Source organism: Mauremys reevesii, linkage group 1 (assembly GCF_016161935.1).
Source record: "Mauremys reevesii isolate NIE-2019 linkage group 1, ASM1616193v1, whole genome shotgun sequence".
Classification (NCBI taxonomy): domain Eukaryota; kingdom Metazoa; phylum Chordata; order Testudines; family Geoemydidae; genus Mauremys; species Mauremys reevesii.
In genome coordinates this window covers 60,623,380-60,648,537 of record NC_052623.1, presented here as the reverse complement: position 1 = coordinate 60,648,537, position 25,158 = coordinate 60,623,380, and the positions used below count along the sequence as shown (strand labels likewise).

Below are 25,158 nucleotides of genomic sequence, written 5' to 3'. Positions count from 1 at the left end.
ACCTTTTGCCTTTTTTGGACCCAGAGATCTCAGGTTTGGGACCCAGAGATCTTACTCCACAGCATCATAAAAATCCCCTGGTTCACAATGGGAGGAAGAGAAGCTGTGCAGAAGCTCTTCTGTCAGGAAGCTCTGGACCCACTTCAGTATCTAGGGGGACTTCAGATCCTTTCAGGGGTTTGTACCCACTGACTTGGGACTGTTGCAGGATTTGCCCCTTCAGGGGGCCAAAGTGTGTCCTTAGACTCCCTCAAAAAATGCTCAGGAATTCCTGAACAGGCTTTTCTGCACTGGATTCATGGGTCCGCAGGGCAGAGGAGAGGACCAGGCATGCTGGTCCAACTCTGAACCCTGTGCCCTAGCACTGCAAGGGTCATGTGGCTGTGAACAGGCAGGGCATAATTCACCCTCTATAGAGCCTGTAAATACTGCCTCAGATCGAGAACACTGCATAGATTTAGTCCAGTGTTGGCCAGATAGCTCTGCCATACGTAGGGAGAGGAGGGGTGTGGGACAGAAAGAGGAGTCCCAGAGAGGAGATGCTGCATTGGCAGAACCAGGTGGTTGAAACTACCAGGCTGCCAAAAACCAGATCCAAGGGAGGAGGAGAATGAGGGAGGAGGAGAATGAAGAAAGAGTATAAACATTACTGCACAAAAATGAAGGAATAAAATAGTCAAGAGACGCTGAACTGCCAATTTGTTACACCATTAAAGGCAAAAAAAACTGGTGTCCTGAGTTAAAGGGCAGGGCTTGTTGCTGAAGGCTCCAGCAACACTGGTCACTGCCTCCGAATTCTGTTGATTGGGAGTGTTAACCCACTAGTGATGAATGAGGAAAGAAACTATGCAACATCTTGAAGACACTAATTCTGAATGGTCAACTCATCAAGCCCAACTAAGGGCTGCAAGAGATCCTAACACCAACAGAATTGGCATAATTCCACTGTGCTGGGAAATTAAGGAAGCAAACACTATGCATAGACCTCCATACACCTTACAAGCTGGAGCACACCTCTGAAGGGGGATTTGAGAATGGGTGGCATAGCATATGAGTGGCATAGCAAAGCATGGAGGCTAGAGGGACTATGCAGGTGCTCCATGAACTGTTCCCATGGTTATAGAGACAGGGACACCCTATCTATAATATGCACAAGGGCCAAGATTTTGCCCACTACCCACTAAATCTATCTAATCTCTGACTAAGGAAGTATGGATTTAGCCCCTTCTGGAGAAAGTCAACATGAGGAGTCGGAGGACATCTTTCAGGAGCAAGATGAATGATGCTCCTATATCAAAGTATATAAGGCCAGATCCTGAGCATCCAGTTTATGTTGAGTTTTGTCATCTGACAATCTGGCCCACCATCTTTATAATACAGTGTCTCTCAACCTTTCCAGATTACTGTACCCCTTTCAGGAGTTTGATTTGTCTTGCATACCCCCAAGTTACACCTCACTTAAAAACTACGTATTTGCTTACACAGACAGACACAAATAAAAAAAAGTGTCACAGCACACTGGTATTGAAAAATTGCTGATTTTCTCACTTCTACCATATAAATTAAATCTTTTGGAATATAAATATTGTACTTGCATTTCAGTGTATAGTATATAGAGCAGTGTAAACAAATCATTGTATGAAATTTTAGTCTGTACTGACTTTGCTAATGTTTCTTATGTAGTCTGTTGTAAAACTAGGCAAATATCTAGATGAACTGATGAACGCCCCTAGTTGAGAACCACTGTTATAATACACAGCTCTTTGAAATGGGAAGCACATTCAAATTCATCCTTGAGCAGTACAATGCTCCACATTGTGGAATAGGACTGATTCTCTCTCATTTTACACCATTCTTGTCCATGTAGGGTTTATCTACAGAGATTTACTGCTCAGCAAGCCAGGATATAAATCTACAATGCACCAGGTTGCCACACAGTAACTGTCTGTGTGGACACTGATACTGTATACCAGAGGTGGGCAAACTACGGCCTGCGGAAACGTCCTGCCTGGCTCTTGAGCTCCCGGCTAGGGAGGCTAGCCTCTGGCCTCAACCCTGCTGTCCCCCCATCCCCCACAGCCATGCTGCCGCACGGGCAAAACTCTGGGCAGTGGAGCGGCATGCTCCTGCCGAGCAGAGTGGCAGCATGTCTAGCTCCGGCTGGGTGGCGCAGCTGCATGGTAAGGGGACCGAGGAGGTTGGATAAGGGCAGGGGATCCTGAGGGGCAGTCAGGGGACAGGGAGTGGTTGAATGGGGCAGAGGTTGGGGGGGGGCGGAAGAACAGGTAGGGGACGGGGAACAAGGGTGGTTGGATAAGCGGGGGGCGCCTGTCAGGGGGCAGGGGTGTGGATAGGGGTTGGGGCATTCAGGGGACAGAGAGCTGGTGGAGGGGGGGAACCCGGGGGGGGAAGTTAGGTGCAGGGGGTCCCAGGAGGGGGCGGTCAGGGAACAAGGAGCGGGGGGCGGGGTCAGATGGGTCGGTGGTTCCAAGGGAGGCAGTCAGGGGGCGGGAAATGGGTGGGGGCCAGGCTGTTTAGGGAGGCACAGCCTTCCCTACCCAGCCCTCCATACAGTTTTGCAACTCCGATGTGGCCCTTGGGCCAAAAAGTTTGCCCACCTCTGCTGTATACTATGGAACTTTTTCAAACAGCGGTAGGTCAAAGCACACTACAGAAGTTTTAGTGTGCAGGTAGCAGGGTTCACATGGCCAGCTAGCATGCAGCAAGCTAGTGCACTGGACAGTGACACTTCAACTTGCTAGATTTATGTGGATTTATCTATTTCGTGCTTTTAACTCCTTCAGAAATCATTTCCAAGACATTCAATTGAAAAGCAGCAGCAAAGAGCTGAGTTTGTACAAGTATAAGGGCTTGGGGGAAAAAAAGCAAGAACTACATAGATCATGATGAACTAGAACAGAACAGATTTCCTCCCAGGGCCTTTTGCCTGTAATTTGAAGCATTTGTGTGGTTAATTTTTAGGATAAGTTAATCAAAATGTGAATGACACTTACAAATGTGTGGGTCTCAAGCAGACATATATAGTGGCTATGGACATACCTCTAACTACATACAGTACATTAGCATAATTTTACAAGATTTTTAGGTAGCTACATACCTTGAGGCTTCTTTAATAACGTTCTGTAAAAATATCAGTCGTGTTTGTAAACTGCCTTGTACATGCTTCAGTAAAAAGAAGATTCTTTCATATTCTTAAAAAATAAAGTTAAAAAGTTCATTAGATGAAACTTACACAGATATATCTGTTGCAACACCCTGCTTTCTGAGCATAATTGCAAGCTTCATTCAGCTTTTCTACAGCTTAAGTAATAGTACTGTATTTTTATTAAGTAGGCAAGTAAACATATAGGTTACCTACCTGTAACTGAAGGTTCTTCAAAATGTGTAGTCCCTATCTGCATTCCACATGTAGGATACACATGCCTGAGTCCGGAATTTTTTTGCGAACAGCGTCCATTGGCCTGCACATGTGCCATAGCTCTCCTCCTGCTCTGAACAGAGAGCATAAAAAGTGGTGCAGGCAGACACCTCTCCAGTTTCCCATTCTTACCACAGTTCAAACAATCCGCTGCAGAGGGGACGGAGGACGGGAAGTGAATACAGACGGGGACCACACATCTCAAAGAACTCCCGTTACAGGTAAGTAACCTCCATTTCTTCTTTGAGTGATAGTCCCTATGTGTTCTCCACACAAGGCTGATTAACAAGCAGTAGTCAGATGGTCACAGCTATAACTGCAGTTGACAACTGGACCAGAGCATCTCTCATTAAGGTATGCAAAGAGCTCCATAGAGCTGCTCTAGATATCTCTAGATGGGGTACGTCTCTCAGTGATGCAGACGAAGTAGCTTGCCCTCTAGTGGACACAGGTGCCTGAACTAGGGGTGCTACTGCACCCCTGGCTTGAAGTGGTTTCCATCATATACAGGGTTTACAGTTTGGTTCAATGGCTCTCAGTACCCCCACTAAACGAATTGTTCTAGCACCCCTGCTAGTGGAATGAGCACTCACACCCCCTCCAAAAGGGGGATATGAGCTAGTTGGTAACAAAGGGTAATACAAACAACCCAAGATCCATTTTGAAAGTCTCTGCACCAATATAGCAAGTTTAGGTGTTTTTCCAACATCCTTCTTTCTTTGAAGATAAAAGCCCAAAGCCCTTCAGACATCTAGAGAATGCAGCTCTCTCTCTCCATCTGAGGCATGCAATTTTGGAAAAAATACTGGTAAGTGGATTTCTGGCTCATGTGAAACTTGGCAACTACTTTAGGAACAAATCTAGAGTGGAGTTGTAATGAGACCTTTTCTTTAAATAAGGAAGTATGTGGTGGGTCTGCCACAGTGCTGCCAGTTCACGGACTATTCTGGCTGACGTTATGGCTATAGAAAAGCCACCTTCCTTCATGGACAGATGGGCCATTGCACATGTGGCTAGAAGCTCAAATGGGGTGGGGGGAGGAATTAGTGAGCGATGGTAAAACAAAATTGAGGTCCATTGAGGAACGAACTTCACCAATGGTGGAAAGGATCCGAGAATCCCCTTTAGAAATCTAGCTGTGACAGGGTAAGTGAATCTTCTATAGAACTTGTGGTATCAATGGATGGAACAGATGGATGAGGATGACCCCAATGACCCTACCATGACACCAATAGGGCATCTCCCATCAAACGTTTACCCAGAGCTGCTGTGGAGCAGTACCAAGGAAGTTTCCTGTTCTCCTGTGAGGCAAAAAGATCCCAGGCCAGTGTTCCCCACTGGGCAAAGTTATTATCAAGAACCAAGCTGTGAATCTCCCATTCGTGATTTGTGGAAATATGTCTATTCAGGCAGTCTACTATGGAGTTTTGCATGCCTGGTAAATATGCTGCTGACAGGGTTATGCTATGACTGATGGACCAATTACAGAGGGCAACTGCCTCTCTCTGCACAGAGACACAAATCTTGCTTACTCCCTGCTTGTTTATATAAAATACTGTTGTCACACTGTCCAACATTGTTTGCACGCCTGGATTGAATGAGTGGGAGGAAGGTATCAGACACTTGATGGACCACCTGGAGTTCTAGTAAATTGATATGCATTCTGGACTTTTGTAGGGTCCATGTCGTGTGCCATATGATGACCCACGTGAGCACCCCAACTCAAGAGGGTAGCGTCCGTAATGATGGTTGCCTTGGGAGTCAGATTGAGGAAAGGAATCCCCACACAAATGTTCTCTGGTGCTGTTCACCAGATGAGTGTGTCTAAAACTTTGGGAAGAATTGTCACATTACCATTCTCTGCTGAGTACAAGGAGAGAAGCCAGGCCTGTAGGCAGTGAAGCAGAAGCCTGGAGAACAATGTCAAGTCTGCGCATGAGATCACGTGGCAGAGTAGGGAAAGGCAAGTTCTGACGAATGTCCTGGGTCTGATAGCGAACCTAAGAATGGCCATACTAAGTCAGATCAATGGTCCATCAAGCCCACTATCCTGTCTTCTGACAGTGGCCAATGCCAGATGCTTCAGAGGGAATGAACAGAACAGAGCAATTATCAAGTGATCCATCCTGTCATCCAGTCCCGGCACCTAGCAGTAAGAAGCTTATGGACACCCAGAACATAGGATTGCATTCCTACCTATCTTGGCTAATAGCCATTAATGAACCTATCCTCCAAGAACTCATCTAATTCTTCTTTGAACCCTGCTATAGTTTTGGCCTTCACAACATCCCTGGGCAACAATCCCAGTGGTTGTCTAAGTGCTGTGTGAAGAAGTACTTCCTTTTGTTTGTCTGAAACTTGCTGCCTATTAATTTCATTGGGAGACATTTATTTCTTTTGTTATGTGAAGGGATAAAATAACACTTCTGTATTCACTTTCTCCACATAATTCATGATTTTATAGACCTTTATCATATCCCTCCCCCCCAATCCTCTCTTTTCCTATCTGGATAGTCCCAATTTTTTTAATCTCTCCTCATACGGAAGCTGTTCCATAGCTTTAATCATTTTTGTTGCCCTTCTCTGTACCTTTTCAATTTCTAATACATCTTTTCTGGGATGGGGCAACAGTATTCAAGGTGTGGCGTACATGGATTTATATAGTAGTAGTATGCTGTTTATTATCTTATTATCTATCCCTTTCCTAAAAGTTCCTTACATGGTTAGCTTTTTTGACTGCTGCTGCACATTAAGCAGATATTTTCAGAACTATCCACAATGACTCCAAGATCTCTTTCTTGAGTCATAAAAGCCAATTTAGATACCATCATTTTGTATATATAGTTGGAATTATGTTTTTCAATGTGCATTACTTTGCATTTATCAACACTGAATTTCATTTGCCATTACCCAGTCACCCAGGTTTGTGACATCCCTTAACTCGTCACAGTCTGCCTCGGACTCAACTATTTTGAGTAATTTTGTATAGTTTGCAAATTTTGCCACCTCATTATTTACCCCTTTTTCCAGATCATTTATGGATATGCTGAACAGCACTGGTCCCAGTACAGATCCTTGAGCAACAGTGCTATTTACACCACTCTCCATTCTGAAAATTAACCATTTACTCATAGACTCAGACTTTAAGGTCAGAAGGGAACTAATTACTGATCCCTGAGAGGACTTTCCCTCTCATGTTAGGACTAATAACTTTAAGAGCCTTTAAAAGGCTTTCTAAAAGTCCAAGTCAACTATATTCACTGGATCATGCTAATCCACGTGTTTGTTGACCCCCTCAAAGAATTCAGATAGATTGGTGAGGTATGATTTCCCTTTACAAGATCTGTGTTGACTCTTCCCCAACAAATGGTGCTCTTCGCTGTGTCTGATAATACTGTTCTTTACTATGGTTTCAACCAATTTTCCTGGTACTGGAAGTTAGGCTTACTGGCCTGTAATTGCCAGGATGCCTCTGTAGCCTTTGTTAAAAACTGGTATCATATTAGCTATCCTCCAGTCATTTGATACAGAAGCTGATTTAAATGATAGGTTACATACCCCGTTAATAGGTCTGAAATTTCATATTTGAGTTCCATTAGAACTCTTGGGTGAATAACATCTGGTCTTGGTGACTTATTACTGTTTTTATTTATCGATTTGTTCCAAAACCACCTCTACTGATACCTCAATCTGGGACAGTTCCTAAGATTTATCATCTAAAAAGAATGGCTCAGGTGTGGACATTTCCCTCACATTCTCTGCAGTGAAGACCAATACAAAGTATTCATTTAGGTTCTTTTCAATGGTCTTGTCTTCCTTGAGTGCTCCTTTAGCATCTCAACTGATTGACCTTATATATGAAAGTGCTCATGGCATGAAACCTCTTGAGGTAGATATGCTCTTGCTGTGATCAAATCCAATCTCTCCACTACAAAATTGATGAACCTTGTGGGGATTGACAGATTTTTTTGTGATTGATGCAGACACTCAGGGAAGGAAGAAGATTGAACAGAATCACTGGACTTCCTCATAGGAACTGTCCATCAGAAGCCAGTCGTCAACATAAGGGATGACTGTAAATCTCTCTCCTCATCCACGTTACCACTACTGAAAAAAACATTTGTAAAGATGTTAGATGCTGCAGCTAGACCAAAGGGGAGGACTCTGAATTAGTAATGCTCTTGACCAAAGAGGAATCTCCTGTGGGCGGGTGGATGTCTATGTGCAAATGTGTGTCTCAGGTTGACAGCCATGAACCATGTGTCCTCCTCTAACAAGTGAAATACTGATGCCAAGGATATCATGTGGAATTTTAGTTTTTGAATGAACCTGCTCAGTTGTCTCAAATTAAGAACTGACCTCCATCCCCCAACCTTGCTGGGGAATAAAGTAGTAAGGGGAATAGAAGCAGCAAAGAATCCTGTGGCACCTTATAGACTAACAGACGTTTTGCAGCATGAGCTTTCGTGGGTGAATACCCACTTCTTCGGATGCAAGCAGTGGAAATTAGGGGAATAGAAAAGGGGAATAGAATCCCTTCCTTTGAGGTTGAGGTGGAACCCTATCTATGACTCCCCTGAGGACAAGGAATTTTGCCTCTTGTCATAGAATCTCCTTGTGAGAGTGGTCCTTGAAAAGTGTCTGTGGGTAGGAGATATCAGAAGCTGAATCAGATAACCACCCTGAATAACCTTTAATACCCATTTGTCTGTAGGTAGGGCCCTCCAGTTTTTTGGCAAATTGGGTAAGGTGGCCTCTGAATATCAGAGGAGGGGAATGAAGCAGCATCAAGAAAGGCACATGGGTCCTGTCAAAAGAAACTCTTCACTAGGGGATTAGACTATAACATGGCGGTGGATGCTGCAGAGGCTAGGTTCCTGGGTATATAAACTTTCAGTCTCTTGTGTGGTGGTGGTAAAACAGCTGAGGAGGCGGCCTTGCCCTATACCCATGTCTATAGTGTTTCCTCTTAGGGGCAGGAGTATAAATGCTCTGCAAGTAAAGTGTTATCCTTGAGTCCTTGAGGGAGTGGACAGACTCATCCGCCTCCTTGTGGAATAGGTGGATAGTATTGAAGGGGAGATCTTGGATGGTACTATGCACCTCTCTAGGGAAACCAGAGGATTGTAATCACAAGTCTTTCCTCATAACACATCTGTAAGCCAATCCCCTAGATGCAATATTTACTGCACTCACCACAGTTTGGAGGAAAACTCTGGCCACCAATCTGCCCCCATTCACTATGGCCTAGAATTAGGCACCCCTCAGGGAGCTTGTCCTTAAATTCCAAAACATTATAATTAGTAAATCATATTTGGACAAGATGGCCTGATCATCTGAGATCCTGAACTGGAGGGAGGTGGAAGAGAAGACCTTTCTCCCTAGAAGGTTGAGTCACTTGTGTCCTTTTTCAGAGGGAGTAGCCTTTGGGGGCTGTTGCTTGGGCTGCTCTGTAGCTGCCTGAACCACTGAAGAGTTTAGCAGTGGGTGAGAGAACAAAAACTCCTCCAAGGATGGAGCAAAGTAGTGTTTCTCAGCACTGTTAAAGGTGGGGGCAAAAGAAGCAGGAGTGTGCCAACTATCTGTGCTTGGTCCATGATGGCCTCGTTTATGAGGAGGGCCACTCTACTGGGACAGGAAGGCTGCAGAATATTTAGAAAAATATGCTGAGGTTCCAGGACTTCCTGAAGCTGATTTCATAGCTCTGCAGCCACCCTGGGCATGAGCTCTTGATATTATTTCAGGTCATCTGGCAGAGACGGAGAAAATGGAGTAAACGCCTCATCCAGTGAAGACAACAAGATTGCTCCCAGAACCGTATGATCTTCCTCAGTCTTCCCTTCCAAATATTCCAACAGGGCCAGTTGTGGGTGTCTAGGTGATGACAAATAGGACTCCTGCACCAATCCTGGGTGTCTAGGGTAGGGATCCCACACTCTTCACAGTAGGATGGATCAACTGGCAGAGGAGGACCCTATGTCATAGGTTATCACCTGTTTCTTTGCCAATTGTATCTGGTCTGAGGTTGGAATCCTGATCTTGTGTCTCCTGTCTAGTGCCACCTCCACCCAATGCCGCACAGACTCCTGTGGAGACTCAAATTCATCCAAAGAAAAAGCCTGATTCCTTATCTTGTGCAGAACAGTACCAATAGCTGTGCCTCAAGGCTGCCAGGTGGGATGGAAGAACAACTCTGCCTCATTGGGATAGGCTCTTCCTCTAGTGTATCAACATCCCAGAATAGAGATGGTACCAACAGGAGGGATGAATGACATACAGAAGAGCAAAGATGTCTTCTGGGAGACAGAGGAGAGTCCATTGGCAGAGCTGTCAGAACTGGAGCTTCCCTGGTCACTGTGGCAGTCGGCTCCCTCTGGGGCCACATTTCTACTGGTATTGCATCAGCTATAGAAATGAAAGGGAGCACCAGAAGCTGTTCATCCCGAGCCTTCACCATCAGACCTGATATTTGAACCATGAGATCCATATATTTATACCCTTCCTTCTCCTGTCAAGAAGATTTACTCAGGCCTAAATTCTTAGCACTCACCTGCACCAGTTCTCCTGACTGACTGGATTGGGGAGGGATCCTTTCTCTTCAGGGAAGTTTTCGACAAAGATGGCATGTCCTTATATCTATGAGAGTGCCCTTTGCTATCATGTGAAGCCCTCTCCTCTGGCTTAATGGTCTTAGCCTCCGTTCCTGAGCTTGTGCTTGAAGAGGCGCTGCCTACTTGGTGAGATGAGGTACGGGGAGGTCCCTGGCCTGCACGTGACTGGGTCTTCTCACCCCCTTCATGAGATATTTTCTGAATTTCAACTCCTGACTCTCATGAGGTTGGGGGGGGGGGGGGCGGGAGGGAGGGAGAGGAGCAGCCGATGCTGCACTTAGCAAAAATATGAGCCTCACTCAGGCAGCAGAGGCAACATTGTTGTTAGTTGCTCACCAAACAGGAATGACGGCAAAAACCGTTTTTGAACCCTGGAACCATGGACATTCTCAGGGTGAAAAAGTCACTGGGTGGGGAAGAAAATGGGGAAAAAAAACACCATCTAACTATACTATAGAGACTATTATAACTAACTATACACAATACCTTACAGCAATGACACAGTAAAAAAAAAAAAGGAGCTGAGGACACCAAAGATTCTGACTCAGACCTTGCAGCAGTAAGAAAGAACTGGAAAGGTGTTGGCCCACACCACCTTTTATGCCCTCGCTTCAGTGCACGAGGAGAGCTATGGTGCATGTACAGGCCAATGGACACTGCTCGTAAAAAAAATTCCAGACTCAAACTCATGGTACACATGCTTATCCCACATGTGGAATACACATAGGGACCATCACTCGAAGAAAAATTAAGTTATTTGTCAGCTTTAATGTAAAAACCAAGCGTACTAAATCTAGGCTACTGTCAAAGTAGGTAAGTACAAAATCTGAAGAATATGAACACAGATGAATTTAATCCTATTCCACCCACCCACTCAGGAAAGTATGAAAGAAAACAGATTTTCAAACTTTTTAAAGAGGCCTTATAAACTTTGAATTAAAAGGATTTCCTCTCTACTACACGTCGGGTTTCTCTTCTCTTATTTTTACTTCTGCTAGAAATCACAGATCTCTATTATAATTCTTGCATGACTCAGTATCTTACAAAATACAATGATGTAGTCTAAATATTCCAACCAATCTAGTTGTCTCTCCAATCTGGATACAAAGATAGTGGTTTGCTGTTTTTATACTTACTTCTTCCTGGCTTTCTAATCTCCTTCATAATTTGTGCTTTTAGTTCTATATTAACCTCTCTTGCACTTCTGGAATGTATCACTTTTTTTCCTTTGTTGGGTGAAGATGCTGGCAAGTTTTCTTGAGTACTGCGATCTTTACCACCCGACTCTTCATTTTTCATAAATTCATCGATGTTAAGGTTATTAGTTCCTAAATGTTCATGGTCTAGATCCTCTGAAGGAGTTGTTGGTCCATCCAGTGAATTGAATGGATAAGAGGACACTGAAAAGTCAGAATCCATAGTATTTGGAAAAACATCTGATGAAAGTGGGTCTGCAACATGATTCTCAATCACATCATCCGCTGCAATCTCGTTATTGGTTTCTGAAGCTGAAAAATAGAGACTATGAAGAGGGACAAAGTGGCAAGCATGCATTAAAAACCATCAAAATCATACACGATTTGGTACTGGGTAATCTAGTCTTGTGCAGTCATGTTGCAGCAGGTAGGGTTAGAGGAAGGTAAGAGATACTTCTGCAACACTGGGGAGTCAGAAGATGTTGCTGGTGGCACAGAACACCCTGAATGTCCACTGAGTGGTGGTGGTCTAGCAATACAGGGAAGCATTCTTTATAAGGAAAAGGGAAGAGTTACACAGATTAGCAACAAAGCAAGAAGTCAAATGAACAGAAGATAAAACACATTTCTGTGAGGAATTACTTACCTGGTCCCATTAAGATTAATGGAAAAAATTCACTTCAGTGCAGAAGGGCTGGCTCAAGGCCCTATGCAACACACAGGCCCACAATAAAGGAATAAAGTTCACTCTTCACTGGAGTGAATCTCATCAGATAAGCTTGTGTGTTGCAATATTTTGGAGTGACTCAGATCAAAGAGATTGTACTCGTTAATATATCAGAGATCAGTGAGACCCACTTAAAGGGATATACCGGCCTTGCTCTTTTACTTTATTCACTGTATTAAAAGAGAAGAGGGGAAAAACTCTTTGTACTGGGAAGGTTCCTAAATTTTGTTATAAGAAGGTATATCCCAGTACTTCTGACTATATATAGTGATTCAAGTGTAATTTGCCCTGGTGTCAATTCCCACAGAAGAGTAAATATCCACTGGATTGTTAACTACATGCTTATTTGCAATATTGTCCTACCTCCAAGAAGTGAGGAAATTACTGCAAACATCCAAATTAAAATGCAATTTGTTCTGTATTTTACCAATGAACTGGAAAAGCAAACAATCAACAATTGTTGAAATGTATTCTATTTTACCACATGAAAAACTTACTATATATATAAAGTTTTTCATGTGGTAAAATAGAATACATTTCAACAATTGTTGATTGTTTGCTTTTCCAGTTCATTGGTAAAGTACTGGGATATACCTTCTTATAACAAAATTTAGGAACCTTCCCAGTACAAAGAGTTTTTCCCCTCTTCTCTTTTAATACAGTGAATAAAGTAAAAGAGCAAGGCTGGTATATCCCTTTAAGTGGGTCTCACTGATCTCTGATATATTAACGAGTACAATCTCTTTGATCTGAGTCACTCCAAAATATTGCAACATATATATATATATATATACACACACACCCCTCTACCCCCATATAACATAACCTGATATAACATGGGTTTGCATACAATGCAGTAAAGCTCTGACACGCTGCTCTGAGCAGCGTGTTAAGGGTGCTGGGCCGGGCGGTTGGATAAGGGGCAGAGGGTCTCGGGGGTAGTCAGGGGCTTCCCCCCTCAGGGTCTAGGAGACAAGAACTGTGGGGTTGTGGGGGCAATTTTGGGAGCCCTGCAGTCCCAGAGTGGCCCGGGGGATTAGCGGGGGGCCGGAAGCAGCCCGCTCCACTTCCTTCGCCCCGGCCCAAGCTGTGGGGCTGGGGGAGGGGGCTTGAGGGAAGGGATCCTCCCCGCACTCACCGGCAGTGGTGGAAGCAGAGCAGCCCGGCCCCAGCCCGCTCCACTCCGCCAGCTCCCAGCTGTGGTGCTCTGCTTCCCGCCACAGGGGAGTGCAGGACTTTCCCCAACTCCACCCCCACCAACACGGTTGGGGCCGGGGCTGGGGCAAGGAAAGCGGAGCGGGCTGGGGCTGCATCGCTCCACTTCCCGCCACTGGTGAGTGCGGAGGGAAGCAGAGCAGCCTGGCCCCAGCCCGCTCCACTCCACCAGCTCCCAGCCACGGCGCTCCACTTCCTGCCGCAGGTGAGTGTGGGACCTTTCCCCAACCCCCCAGGCTCAAAAGAGTGATTTATGGAGGAAAATATAAATCCTCAATATAAAGAGTGCATGTAGACAATCAACAAATGACAAGTATCAGAGGGGTAGCCGTGTTAGTCTGGATCTGTAAAAGCAGCGAAGAGTCTTGTGGCACTTTATAGACTAACAGACGGGTGCCACAAGACTCTTTGCTGCTTTTAACAAATGACAAGTCTACAAATATGAAACCCTCCCCTATTCTGCCCCCTCATAGATTTTCTGGGAGGGTAACTACTATAAATTTCACTGATGTTTATTTTACTTACTATAAAGTTACAATCAATTTATAAAAGCAGCAAAGAGGCACCTTATAGACTAACAGACGTATTGGAGCATGAGCTTTCATGGGTGAATACCCACTTCGTCAGATGCATGTCAGTTTATGTATCACTAAATCCTAAAATGTATGTATGTGAAAGAATTAAAAGGCACAGAACAAGTACCTTTGTCTACATTGTATAATACTTTCCCTTGTACACATCAAGGTAGTTTTAGTTTTAGAAAGTGGTGTTTCAATGGCAGATATAAAGATTTCAGAAATTTAACTATTGCTTTGAAATTACAAAAGAATGGCACAGGTTTGTCACCTCTGAGGTGCCAAATATGCAAAGTAATTGGATAATTAAGGCTGAACATTTACATACTGATGTTTTGGAACTGGAGATTCAAATACACAAATTTGAGAAATCTACAGCATGCTTACTTTTTTGATGACCAACTAAAATATTCTTTTGTATAAAGAGTAAAGCGAATAATCTGAAGAGGAACCAAATGAAGGCAACAGGAAAAATTAACTGAAATAGAGTTACACTTACTTTTGTGAATAGGAATAGGTTTAACAAGATCTGGCTGTGCTTGTGTTACAGGTGTAGGTGGCCCTTTTCCTCCAATGTGATTGTTCATGACAGGAGGAGTCTGTGGCCGGCCTCGGAGAAGGGGTGACATACACCGACGTCTTTTAGGAATCCCCTGCATATTTGGTTCTCCGGGTCGTTTGTGTTTATTTTGAGGCCCTGATACAAATTCATCTGCCTCATCTATCATCATTCCCTGTAACAAATAAATCTGTTTTTAAAAAGCTCTCTTAAATTTGTGTTATCTTGCACAGCAAGTTTAACAAAAAACACGTCCAACAATTTCCTGACTTTTGCCAGATATAAGACAATTCAATCAGGAAAATATACCACCTTGTCTTGGCTTCTCTCAAATGCCAATTAAAAAAACCTGGGCAAATGATTTACTCTGGGAGAGATTAGGACTGATGTATTGAAGACCACTCTATAAACAATATACCAAGTAAGAAAGCTGACTATGGTTATAAAATTTCCCTGTAAAACATGACCTCTAAACTGGAGTCAGACGCAAGGTAATTTTAAGTCAGTTAAATATTCAACTATCTTGGTAGTTCACTGAAGTCAAAGGCCTAGATTTGTGAGGGATTGAGAATCCATGTCCTTGGGCTAGTGAAAAACTAGAGAAGCCATCAAGTTAATGCAAGCTTTTTGCTAAGAAAGGGTTTAATAAAAAGGGGCAGAGGTTAAAAAAAAAGGGAGGTAAAGTGTTGGCAATTTCACAACATATGAATATTTCATACTAAAAATGCAGAGGTTTCAATAAGTGATTTCTAGTCAAGTCTGCCTCTCCATGAAAAAATAGGTGGTCTAAAAAGGGTTGAGTAAATTTCCTAAGAAATATAGTGGCCTTCTTTTCCTACGCACTTTGATGGCTTCTATCTAGTTAGCAACACATACAAATGCCGTAACACTAGTATTACACAAAATGAGTATTACAGAGAAATTACCTTCTTGTCCAATTTAAATGGATTACCAAATGTATGCAGCCTTCGGGGTTGATCAGGGTCAAGCTCTCGAAGAGGAGATGGTATCTGTTTTAGGTACTCCTGATAATTTCCCATTTGTGCTATCGGTACACTGTGAACTTGATCTATTGGAATTGAAGATAGTTTTTATCAAAAGACTATGCCTATACAAACAGTATGACATTGTTTGTTTTGTCAGGATTTAATTCTGGCTGCATTTCACGCATCCAGTTTTCATATTATCCCACCTTTTTTATCATGATATAGCAACATAAAAGTATATAGAAATAGATGCTCAAAACCCATCTTCCTCCCTACCAACATAATAGTTAAAATATTTAATATACTACTTCACATACTGTGGAAGACTTGCCTGGGGTTGAAGAAATCAATGTATGTAATATGTGTATTGATCATCTCACCCTAGAAATGAGTGATAGCCTCCTGGGTACAGTTTTCGTTTTCCCAACATTATACACAATTCTTTTTGGATAGGATGGGTGGAGGGAAAGGAATGGAGACTATCTGAACGCATTAATTGTAAATGCACTGAGGCTACTATTACACTGATGTATGAAATTATGTAATATTCCACCTTACATGCTACTCTGAACTTTGATTACACAAAAAGCCCCTTCCTAACTGCCAAACACATTTTATTAGTTAGAAGTAAAACACCAACAACTTGAGAAATGTCCTTTTCTAATATTGTCAGCACACTGAAAACACACTGAAAATTCAGCATTTTCTTAAGAGTCCTTGTGATTCAGGTCCTCAATGTGTTCTTGACCGCACAACATGTCAAAATTCACCCATCAATCCCTTTGCTCAGCAAGGAGGTAGGTTGGGTAGCAGATTACATTAGACTTAATGCCAGTTGTAATATGGGCACCTCTCCAGGAACTAGACACAACTTTTTTAATAGTCATTAGATGGTAGTGACGTTCTATCATTACTTAGGCCAGACGAATATTTGTCATTGAGAAATAGTTACAAGTCCTATTTTTTCTTGTCTTTTTTCCTTTTTCTTGTCTATTCTTATTTCATTCTTTCCATTATTGTCTTCTACTCATCAGGTGCCACAGTGTAATGAAGCACTGTAACTGCAAAGTACTCAGAGTACTTCTCTTGAGCTCTACTACTACATTTATGGCTAGCACAAGTTATTGTATTGCCTGCTGAAAGTCACCACAGAGAGAAAAAACTGAATTAGCATGGAGACAACTGCTCTCTCACTGAGAGAGGTGCTCCTTTCAGGTAAAGGGTGAGGCAAGTTGGCAGGATGTGGGGTGGAAACCTGCTCTGCCAATGCCTATTATGTACCTATTATATGGACAGAGGACTTCAGTGTCCAGGACTGTCCAGAAGATATTTGTCCTTTGATATACCCGCAAAGACGGAAAAAAGGTGAAACAAAAACAAACAAACAATCAAAAGCTGAAGAAAACAAGACTGTTCTTAAGACAAGGACAGTCAAAGAAATTAAATGGAAGATATAAGTTTTGTCTTCCATGAGCCACTGGAACATGTCTAACTTATAATAAAGATGTGGTGAGAAAGCCCAAGAAAAGCCACTGGGGTTCATGTGCAATAGCAGCCATCTTAGAATAAGTTTATTTCAGAAACACAACCTCCCAACTAAGCATCTATTGAAGAAGGCTCAATTTTACTCCATTCAGCACACTATACAAAGTTATGCTAATAGTACTAACTACTACACATATTAAGATATGCAACCAATAAACAAAGAAATCTAACCTTCATCTTGTCCTTTGAGAAACTTGCGAGTTATCTTCATAAGATTAGACCTCATTCTTGTTAAGTGATCCAAAAGATTCCTTCTGGGTATATCATAAGCATTTCTAAAGGTCTGAGGTTTCAATTCCTACAGTTGCAGCAATATAGTAAAGCTTTGATTAATACTACATATGAAATAACATCTAATACTTCAATGGAAGTGTATCGAAAATAACAACATTACACATAATGGTGCTTACCTTATTCAGCAAAGCTATTTGGAACCCAGCATACTCCTTCATATTGAGGTCTAGAAGTCTATGAGGAATTTCCCCAGTAATCCCCTGTAGCAGTTGTTGAAAATCGTTCCTATGTGCCATAGACAGGTTGTGTGATCTGCTTCTGACCTTAATTCCAGTCTCTTGCGCTACCTTTTTGCCTACAGAGCCAATGACTCTATCGGACTCTATTTTGGCCTTAATTTGAAATAAATAAATAAATAAATAAAATTGATAATATACTCTTAAAAGGATTAGTCAGAATATTAAATTCATTCCTAATTCTTACCTAGAAGATTCGGCAATGTGCTAATACACTATAAAAAAATATAATGTGGATGAGTGTTTAAGGTGGTTTGCTGAATGTACTACTACAATTCTAAATCATTAGAATATGGTAAACAGTTTTTGTGTCTAGATCTTACAGGTATTTCTAGGGTGCCCATTATCATAATATCTAAGCACCAATATGCATGCAATGCTTTTATTTTCATAAAAATGCCGTGATTACGATTATTGGAAAACTGCGCCAGAATTTCTGTACGTGCTCATGGATTTCACTTTTCTCTGTGAAAACAGCTGAAGTCTTATGAGAATTCTCACAAAGTAACTTATCTCATTTAACTGTATTTATTATGGACTTATATGATGGTATCAATTTCTTTTTTTTAAAAAAGTCAGTAGAAGATAGGAAAAGAACCCGAGATTAAAGGAAGAGAGACTTCAGCTCCAACAAAATAAGGGAACACACAGCAATCTTTTGATTCTTCCTCCATTTGGCAGACAATCCACCACAGCCAGTAATTTTTCACCTGCCAAGTATGTCCCAAATTCAAATGTATTCTACAATGCATCACTAGTAGTTTGGTAGAATACAGTTGAACAATGAGCCAAAAATCATTTGAGAACTTCTGACTGCCATACAATGTTTATTCAGAGGTTGCAGTTGAGAAGTTCCTTCCATACTGAAAGTTCAAATGTTATTTCCCATTTTAAGAAAAGAACTCTCAAACTGGTAGAATCTTTCAAAAGGAACCAAACATTTTAAGGAGGATTACTAGTATACTCTAATGTAGGTATAACATACTGTACAACAATGTATTTTATGTATTTTGAGCCAAAAATGTATAAATATACAGATTTATATATTATGCAGGTTTTTTAGCAAAATGACCACACAATTTGGTAAGATTCATCACAGATTTCCACAGGCTATAACTAGGAGTTTAAAAAGTAAGATTTATATTGAGGGCTTTTAAACTCTGTTTATGAAATGTTAACATACAAAGTCATTAATATTTGCATCTCTATATCCTTTTGTGTCAAAGCTACTCAATTTTGTGATTATCCAAAAAAAGTTGGAGAGACAACAAAATAGAAAGTGATAATGTTAAATCAATGGTTTTTACCTGCTAGAGCAGGAGATATGGGTTCTACTCCCCACCATTGCCAGTGGCTTGGGGTGTAACCTTGTCCATTCTCTGCCAGTTTCCTCATTTGTAAGCAAGCACTTCAATATGGATGAAAGGCAGTTTACTATGTTTTATATTTAGCTAATGCCTTTCATCTTTCATGGATCCTGAAGCACTTCAAAAACTCTGGGCCAAATAGGAAAGGCGGCTACATTCTGGCCCAATTACATATAGGCACAAATCCGTAATCGCATGCAAGGTGATTTTTAGCAGAGCAGAAAGGACTGTCTTTTTAGCCACAAATATATTCAAATTGGCACATATGAAAATGCTGCTTGCATACTATATACCTTGAGTCATCCAATCAGCCACATTTCAGTATGTATGTACAGTTTAGCCTATTACAAAAAAGTTTTGAACTAATTTAGAGAACGGAAGATGTACCAACGGTAATCACATGTAGGAATTCAGGTAACTTGAGGTTTCTTGCCCCTTTACTATGAGAACCAATATGGTTCACTGATATTTTCAAGTTAGTCTGATACTAAGTGTTTTTCAATTTTAGTTTTCTTTTTTTTACTGCTCTTTTGCATCAACATTACCTGTTGACTCAACTTTTTGAGGTATGCAATGACACTGTAACTAAGTCCATATTCCACACCATCTGCTATAAGGTTAGGCGCTCCCATCATTCTCACAGCTTTCTTCAAAGGCTGAAACAAGTAATATATACACTTACATATGTATATCCTTGTATATTTGTATCCTTAAGTTTGTAACAAGAATTTAAATCACATTATTGCTTAATGCGTTCATTTCAAAGTGAATTTGTAACCCTTTAAGGCAACATAACATCCTTTTCCTTTAAGTACAGCAACATTAATGCGGAATCATTAAATATTAGTGGAGGTATAGTTCAAGCAGTAGTTATACTTGACCCAGTTTTTATAACATTACAGTCAAAGGGAAAAGTCAAGACATTAATGTAAATTTTAGGAAAGTAATTCTTCCGGGGCATACATGATGCCATAAATGTGAAATCCTAGATTTGTACACATTAACTTTTTATTATGTTCAGAACATCCTAATTGCTTTATAAAATATAATCCAAAAGAAGGCAGTTAACACAACAAGCTAATAACTGAAGATACAAGTTTACCATAAATTATAGGATACAGCAGAAATTTTAAAACACACATACAATAAATCTTACCCCTAGATAGTAAGGAGGCATTGTCTTCAAATAGCTTTCAAATGACTGCCGCCATTTTAAAGTTGGCTTTGCCTTGTGTACTTTGAATAAGTCATCTAAGAAGTTATACAAACAGAGATAAAGTTAAATGAGAGGCGCGTTACTAAATGTAAGGCATCACTCACCACACATTTTCTAAGAACATTTCTTCTAAAGGTTCGTCCTACTACACTAAGCCTTAATCAGAGCTAATTACTATTGGATGCAATCCATGTGGTGCGTAAGGAAAGCAGAATCTTGGGAGTGGGAAAAGAAGGGCTTTGCAGCAGCAGCAGGGGGGGAAAAGTGGCAGCCACAGCATATTAGAAGGGGAGTTTATCTGAACAATAAACACTCATTTTTAGAAATCAACAGGATTATACTCAGAATCAGGAACGGTAGTAATTTTTTGCTAAGTGAATCATGAATATAGTAGATACCAGAAAAATTAGAAATGTTCTCTTTTCAGTAGGAATATTACATTCTTAATGTTTTGGATTTGCATAGGCTTATGATTATTAACAGCAGCATTAACAACAAAAAATATAACTAGGCTGAAGCAATTTTCCATCTGCCTACCACATCAGAAGGATTTGAGAAAGCTGTATTTACCTAAGAGCGGAAGGAGGACTGGATAATTGTAAGGCATCACAAACAGGTTCACACAATTCAGTGCTGTACTGGCTTTCAAGTAACCAAAAGGATGGCCAAGTTCACTATATTTTGCACTATTGCTCACATACACCTGCAATAAGAAGAGTTCATGTAATTCATGTTGTACATAAATAGTTTTAAAGTATGAGTTATAAGTTAAAGGTGTGATGTCACTAAGTTTATAGTAAATCAACACATGTAATTAGAATTTCATTCCAAGTTATTTACAGAATACTATTTCTCAGATAAATGTCCTTTAGTTAATACATATTCAACTTGCCTGCCAGCAGGTCTGAGGAGATTTCCTTTCCAGAATAAACTGGGTCAGCGGTGAAGGTTCTAACTCATATTTATCAAAAGGTAGTTTGTCAATGACCATTGGTTCACAGTCAGTGCAGGAGAACTTCACTACAGGGTGAGATGTGCGAGGTGGCTAAACAGAAACATTCAGCTGTTAAGTGTGGGTCTGCACCAACAAACAAGATCTAGTCATACTAAATCTTATTCTGAAACAATATGAAAGTGTTTTGGAAAATTGCCCCTTAGTATTTACTACCTACCTAAACCCAACAGCTGTTCAAGGTTCAATAAGATGAAATATTAAGTTAGTGTTCCTATTTCTTTATTTCAGAGACACATTAACAGATACTATCTTAATATAGAGTGTAAGTATATTTAGAAAGTAAAAGCTAAGTACTTTAACTGCTAAGTCAACAGGTCAGGCAAGGTCAATGATTTGCAAATGGAGTAATTATTCTACTCTAATGTCTTTATTTATGACTGGGAAGAAAATGAAATCACTACTGATAAAGTTTGCAGATATCACAAAAATTGGGGTAGTGGTAAACAATGAAGAGGTCAGGTCACTGATTCAAAGCAATCTAGGTCACTTGATAAACTGGGTACAAGCAAACTATAAATTTTAATACAGCTAAATGTAAATGTAGACATTTGGGAACAAAGACTAGCCCATGCTTACAGGACGGGGGAATCTATCATGGGAAGTAGTGACTATGAAAAAGATTTGGGGACAGGGATGGAGTATGGGGGATAAGCAGCTGAACATGAGCTCCCATTGTGATGCAGTGGCCAAATAAGCTCATGAAATCCTGGGATGCATGAACAGGGGAACCTTGAGGAGGAGTAGAGGTTATTTGGCACTCGTGCAACCACTGCTGGAATACTATGTCCAGTTCCAGTGCCCACAATACAAGAAGGATGTTGATAAATTGGAGAAGGTTCAGAGCATAGCCACGAGAATGATAAAAGGATCAGAAAACATGTCCTACAGCAGTGGTCTTCAACCTTTTTATGCGCAAGACCACGTTTTGAATTTACGATCAACCCAGGATCTACCTCACCCCTTCCCCAAGGCCCTGCCCCACTTACTCCCCGCTTACCCCTCCCCCGCCCGCTGGAGCTGCCAGGGGGATTCCCCCTGCCCCGCTGGGGAGCTGCCGCTGCCTGTGAGAATTGGGGAGCTGCAGGGGGACCTTGCCACTCCAAGCAGCAGGGGGACCCCGCAGCTCCCAGCCACCACAGGAGGTGGGAGTACTCTGACGCTCCCAGCCGCTGTGGGCTGAAGTCATGGAGGTCTGCGATCCACAACCTCCATGATCAAATCGTAGCCTAAGTTATGTTCTTATGATTATATTGTTGTTTTGACAAATAAAAGTATGTAGAATTTTAAAATATCATGCGCATAATTTTAAATTTTTTGGCACAGAATTCTCACACAGATAAATAAGGGTACTTCCTTAAGCAATACCACTAAAGTTGCTTATGCTCTTGTAGAACAAGCCCTCACCCTAGGAGGGGAAGGAAGATGCAACTACTGGTAAAGCAGGATATAGCCTGAGATCCTCAGAGATCCTCTGCGACGATATAGCTTGACCTCAGACTCGTTCTGTTATACCGAGAAACTATCTAGGTGATTTTCTACTTTGTTTTGTCCTTTTCAGGTAGAAGGCGAGAGCATGTCATACACAACAAGGGAGTGAGGTTCCCCCTTCTTCAGACGCATGAGGTTTTGGAAAAAACAAACAACTGATTGGTTCATAGAATCATAGAATGTCAGGGTTGGAAAGGACCTCAGGAGGTCATCTAGTCCAACCCCCTGCTCAAAGCAGGACCAATCCCCAGACCCCTAAATGGCCTCCTCAAGGACTGAACTTACAACCCTGGGTTTAGTAGGCCATTGCTCAAACCACTGAGCTATCCCTCCCCCCTAAATGTGAAACGCCGAAACTACTCTGGAAGTGAATTTCAGACATAGTTCTAAAGAGACTGTCCTTATGGAATATAGCATATGGTGGACCCCACCATTAGGGTTCCTAGCTCACCTATCCTTTCAGTGGAGGTGGTGGCCATAAGGAAACCAACATTCACTAATAAGTGACACATGTAACATGTAGATAATGGCTCAAAGGGAAGCTTTGGGAGTGCCCAAAGTACAAGATGCAAGTCCCAATGAGGAACACGTTTCCTTTATTGGCAGAAAAGTTGTAAGTCCCTTTATGAATGTGGTAGTCAACAGGTGAGCGAAAATTGAACAACCATCTGACAGTAGATAGCACGCGCTGATTGCTGCCAGATGAACTTGTACAGAGCTTTGGGAAAGCCCAGCTGTTTTGAGAGAGAGAAAAGCTAGTCCAAAATGAGGGATATATCCACTGACTCTGGAGATAAATGTTTTGATGTAGCCAGATGGAAAAATGTTTCCACTTGGCTGAATAGCATGTCTTAGTGGAAACCTTTCTGCTATTATTAAGGATGGTTTGTACAGCTTGAGAGCAATAATGTTCTAATGTTGATTCCCATCCAAAAGCTAAGAGATTAGAAAAGCACTTCAGGGTTGGTATGTTTGATCTTGCCCTTCTCCTGCATCAAGAGACCAAGAAAGGACTGGATGGTGATCAGAGAATCCGATGACAGTTGTAGGAGTTTTGGAAACCAAAACTGTCTGGATCAATCGGGGACTATAAAGATGTCACTTGCCATTGTCCTAAAGATTTTTCTGCAGGACCCGAGGAAGGACTGCTTAGGGAGGAAAGGCATAGCTGAGACAGTCTGATAAGGGAAGAAGGAAAGCATTGCCCTAGAAGTGTAGTCCTAGCACTCCTGTGGAGCAGTATGTTCTACATCTCTCATTTGTTTGAGAAGGAAACAGATCCCAATTGGGGGTCCCTCATTGAGCAAAGATGCTGTTTACTAGCGAATCATGCAATTCTCACTTGCGGTCGATAGCAAAATGCCTGCTGAGGGTGTCTTCCAACACATTTTGAATTCATGGAAGATAAGCTGCCATGGTGATTCAACTCTTGATACACCAATTCCACAGGATGACTGCTTCTACACCCAGTTAAATATGGTTGTCATGTTATCTGGCATTGAGACATGAGCTTTAGAGTCATGTCCCTGGGACGCAGGATGTACGAAGTCTTTAGGGTTTGAACGAGCAGATTTGCTTGATTTAGGCAAAGTTGCATTGGACGTCTTCAAAGCAGAATTAGAGGGTGCTCTTATACTTGTCCAAGTGTTCTGTCTCCTGACAAGATGCCGAAGGGCAGAATCTGTGGGTATGGATTGCCTTGCAACAGTCAGACCTTCTGGCAGGAAGTGAGCTCTGTGTCAATTCAGGCTGATGTTTGGGGGTTGCCTCAGCCTGTGTCCAACGCCAGCTTTGTGGCCTTCTCCATGAGGTCTTTTCTAAGCCAGAATTCCCTCAGGTCATGCCTATGGCTAGGGAAAGAGTGGCAGGTAATACACCTAACTGCGATGTGTGCCTCCCCAAGACACTACAGACAGAGCTGGTCATTGTTGCTGATGAAGACAGAATGGGGGCAGGACACTGAGTTTGAAGTCCCAAGTTCTCCCCAATACTCACAAGGGAGTATGGGAATAGAAAAGGTCCCCAAGTTGGGAAATCTAACTACAAAACAGCTAAAAACTATAAAACTATTTAAAACTTACTATCAGGAACTATATACAAAAGGCACCAAGGGTAACTTTGAAAAATTTACAGATTGAAGGAATCAAAGAAAAGCCCCAGACACTGGAGGTTCTGACCAGGCCACACACTAAAATATTAGTCTGTGTCCAAACATGTCAAGCAATCCATATTTTCTAATTAGTTTTAAAAACCCAGATTAGATCAGATTATATAATTAAACTGTGTGTAGTTCAATAAAGTCGCAAAATCTGAACTCTATTGTCCCAAGTAAGTTTTTATTTACAGGGCGGGGGGGTAATTTGGTTGAAGGGAGTCACCAAGTTTTAAAATATCTGTAAGGGAGCTTCACTACTATAAAGTGTGGGAACCATGGGCCTAGAACAGTAATTCACAAAACTGTGTTAAACCCAGACTCAAGTGAATGAAGAAAGGCAGACAGATATGGGGTATGCCCGTTGTGGAGTTGAAGCACTTCATGTTCTCTGCAAGCCAAATGCATAGAACACCTTTATGTTTGTAAACTTTAATAAATCAGATGTAGGGCACAAAGACTAACAGTGAAGATCCTCTTATAAAGAAGGAAATAGCCCAAAATTACGTCAGTTCAACTGTAATATTTCCAATCAAC

At 41.7% G+C, this 25,158-nt stretch overlaps 1 protein-coding gene across 8 annotated transcripts in view; it reads right to left on the bottom strand.

Annotated features, from left to right (window-relative positions):
* INTS6 (integrator complex subunit 6) overlaps positions 1-25,158 on the bottom strand; it is an 86,188-nt gene that overhangs the window by 14,496 nt on the left and 46,534 nt on the right. For 4 of the 8 annotated variants that reach the window (XM_039542063.1, XM_039542056.1, XM_039542070.1 and 1 more), the window contains 11 exons: positions 20,859-21,011; positions 20,537-20,669; positions 19,907-20,001; positions 19,296-19,406; positions 17,264-17,479; positions 17,025-17,151; positions 15,249-15,391; positions 14,263-14,497; positions 11,187-11,558; positions 3,380-3,589; positions 3,119-3,212 (listed from right to left, as the gene is read on the bottom strand). In XM_039542063.1, coding sequence (XP_039397997.1) covers positions 3,119-3,212; positions 3,380-3,589; positions 11,187-11,558; positions 14,263-14,497; positions 15,249-15,391; positions 17,025-17,151; positions 17,264-17,479; positions 19,296-19,406; positions 19,907-20,001; positions 20,537-20,669; positions 20,859-21,011 — 1,889 coding nt within the window. Of the gene's footprint in view, positions 1-3,118; positions 3,213-3,379; positions 3,590-11,186; positions 11,559-14,262; positions 14,498-15,248; positions 15,392-17,024; positions 17,152-17,263; positions 17,480-19,295; positions 19,407-19,906; positions 20,002-20,536; positions 20,670-20,858; positions 21,012-25,158 lie in introns of those variants that run through there. The other 4 variants (XM_039542092.1, XM_039542076.1, XM_039542097.1 and 1 more) reach the window with 3 other exon arrangements.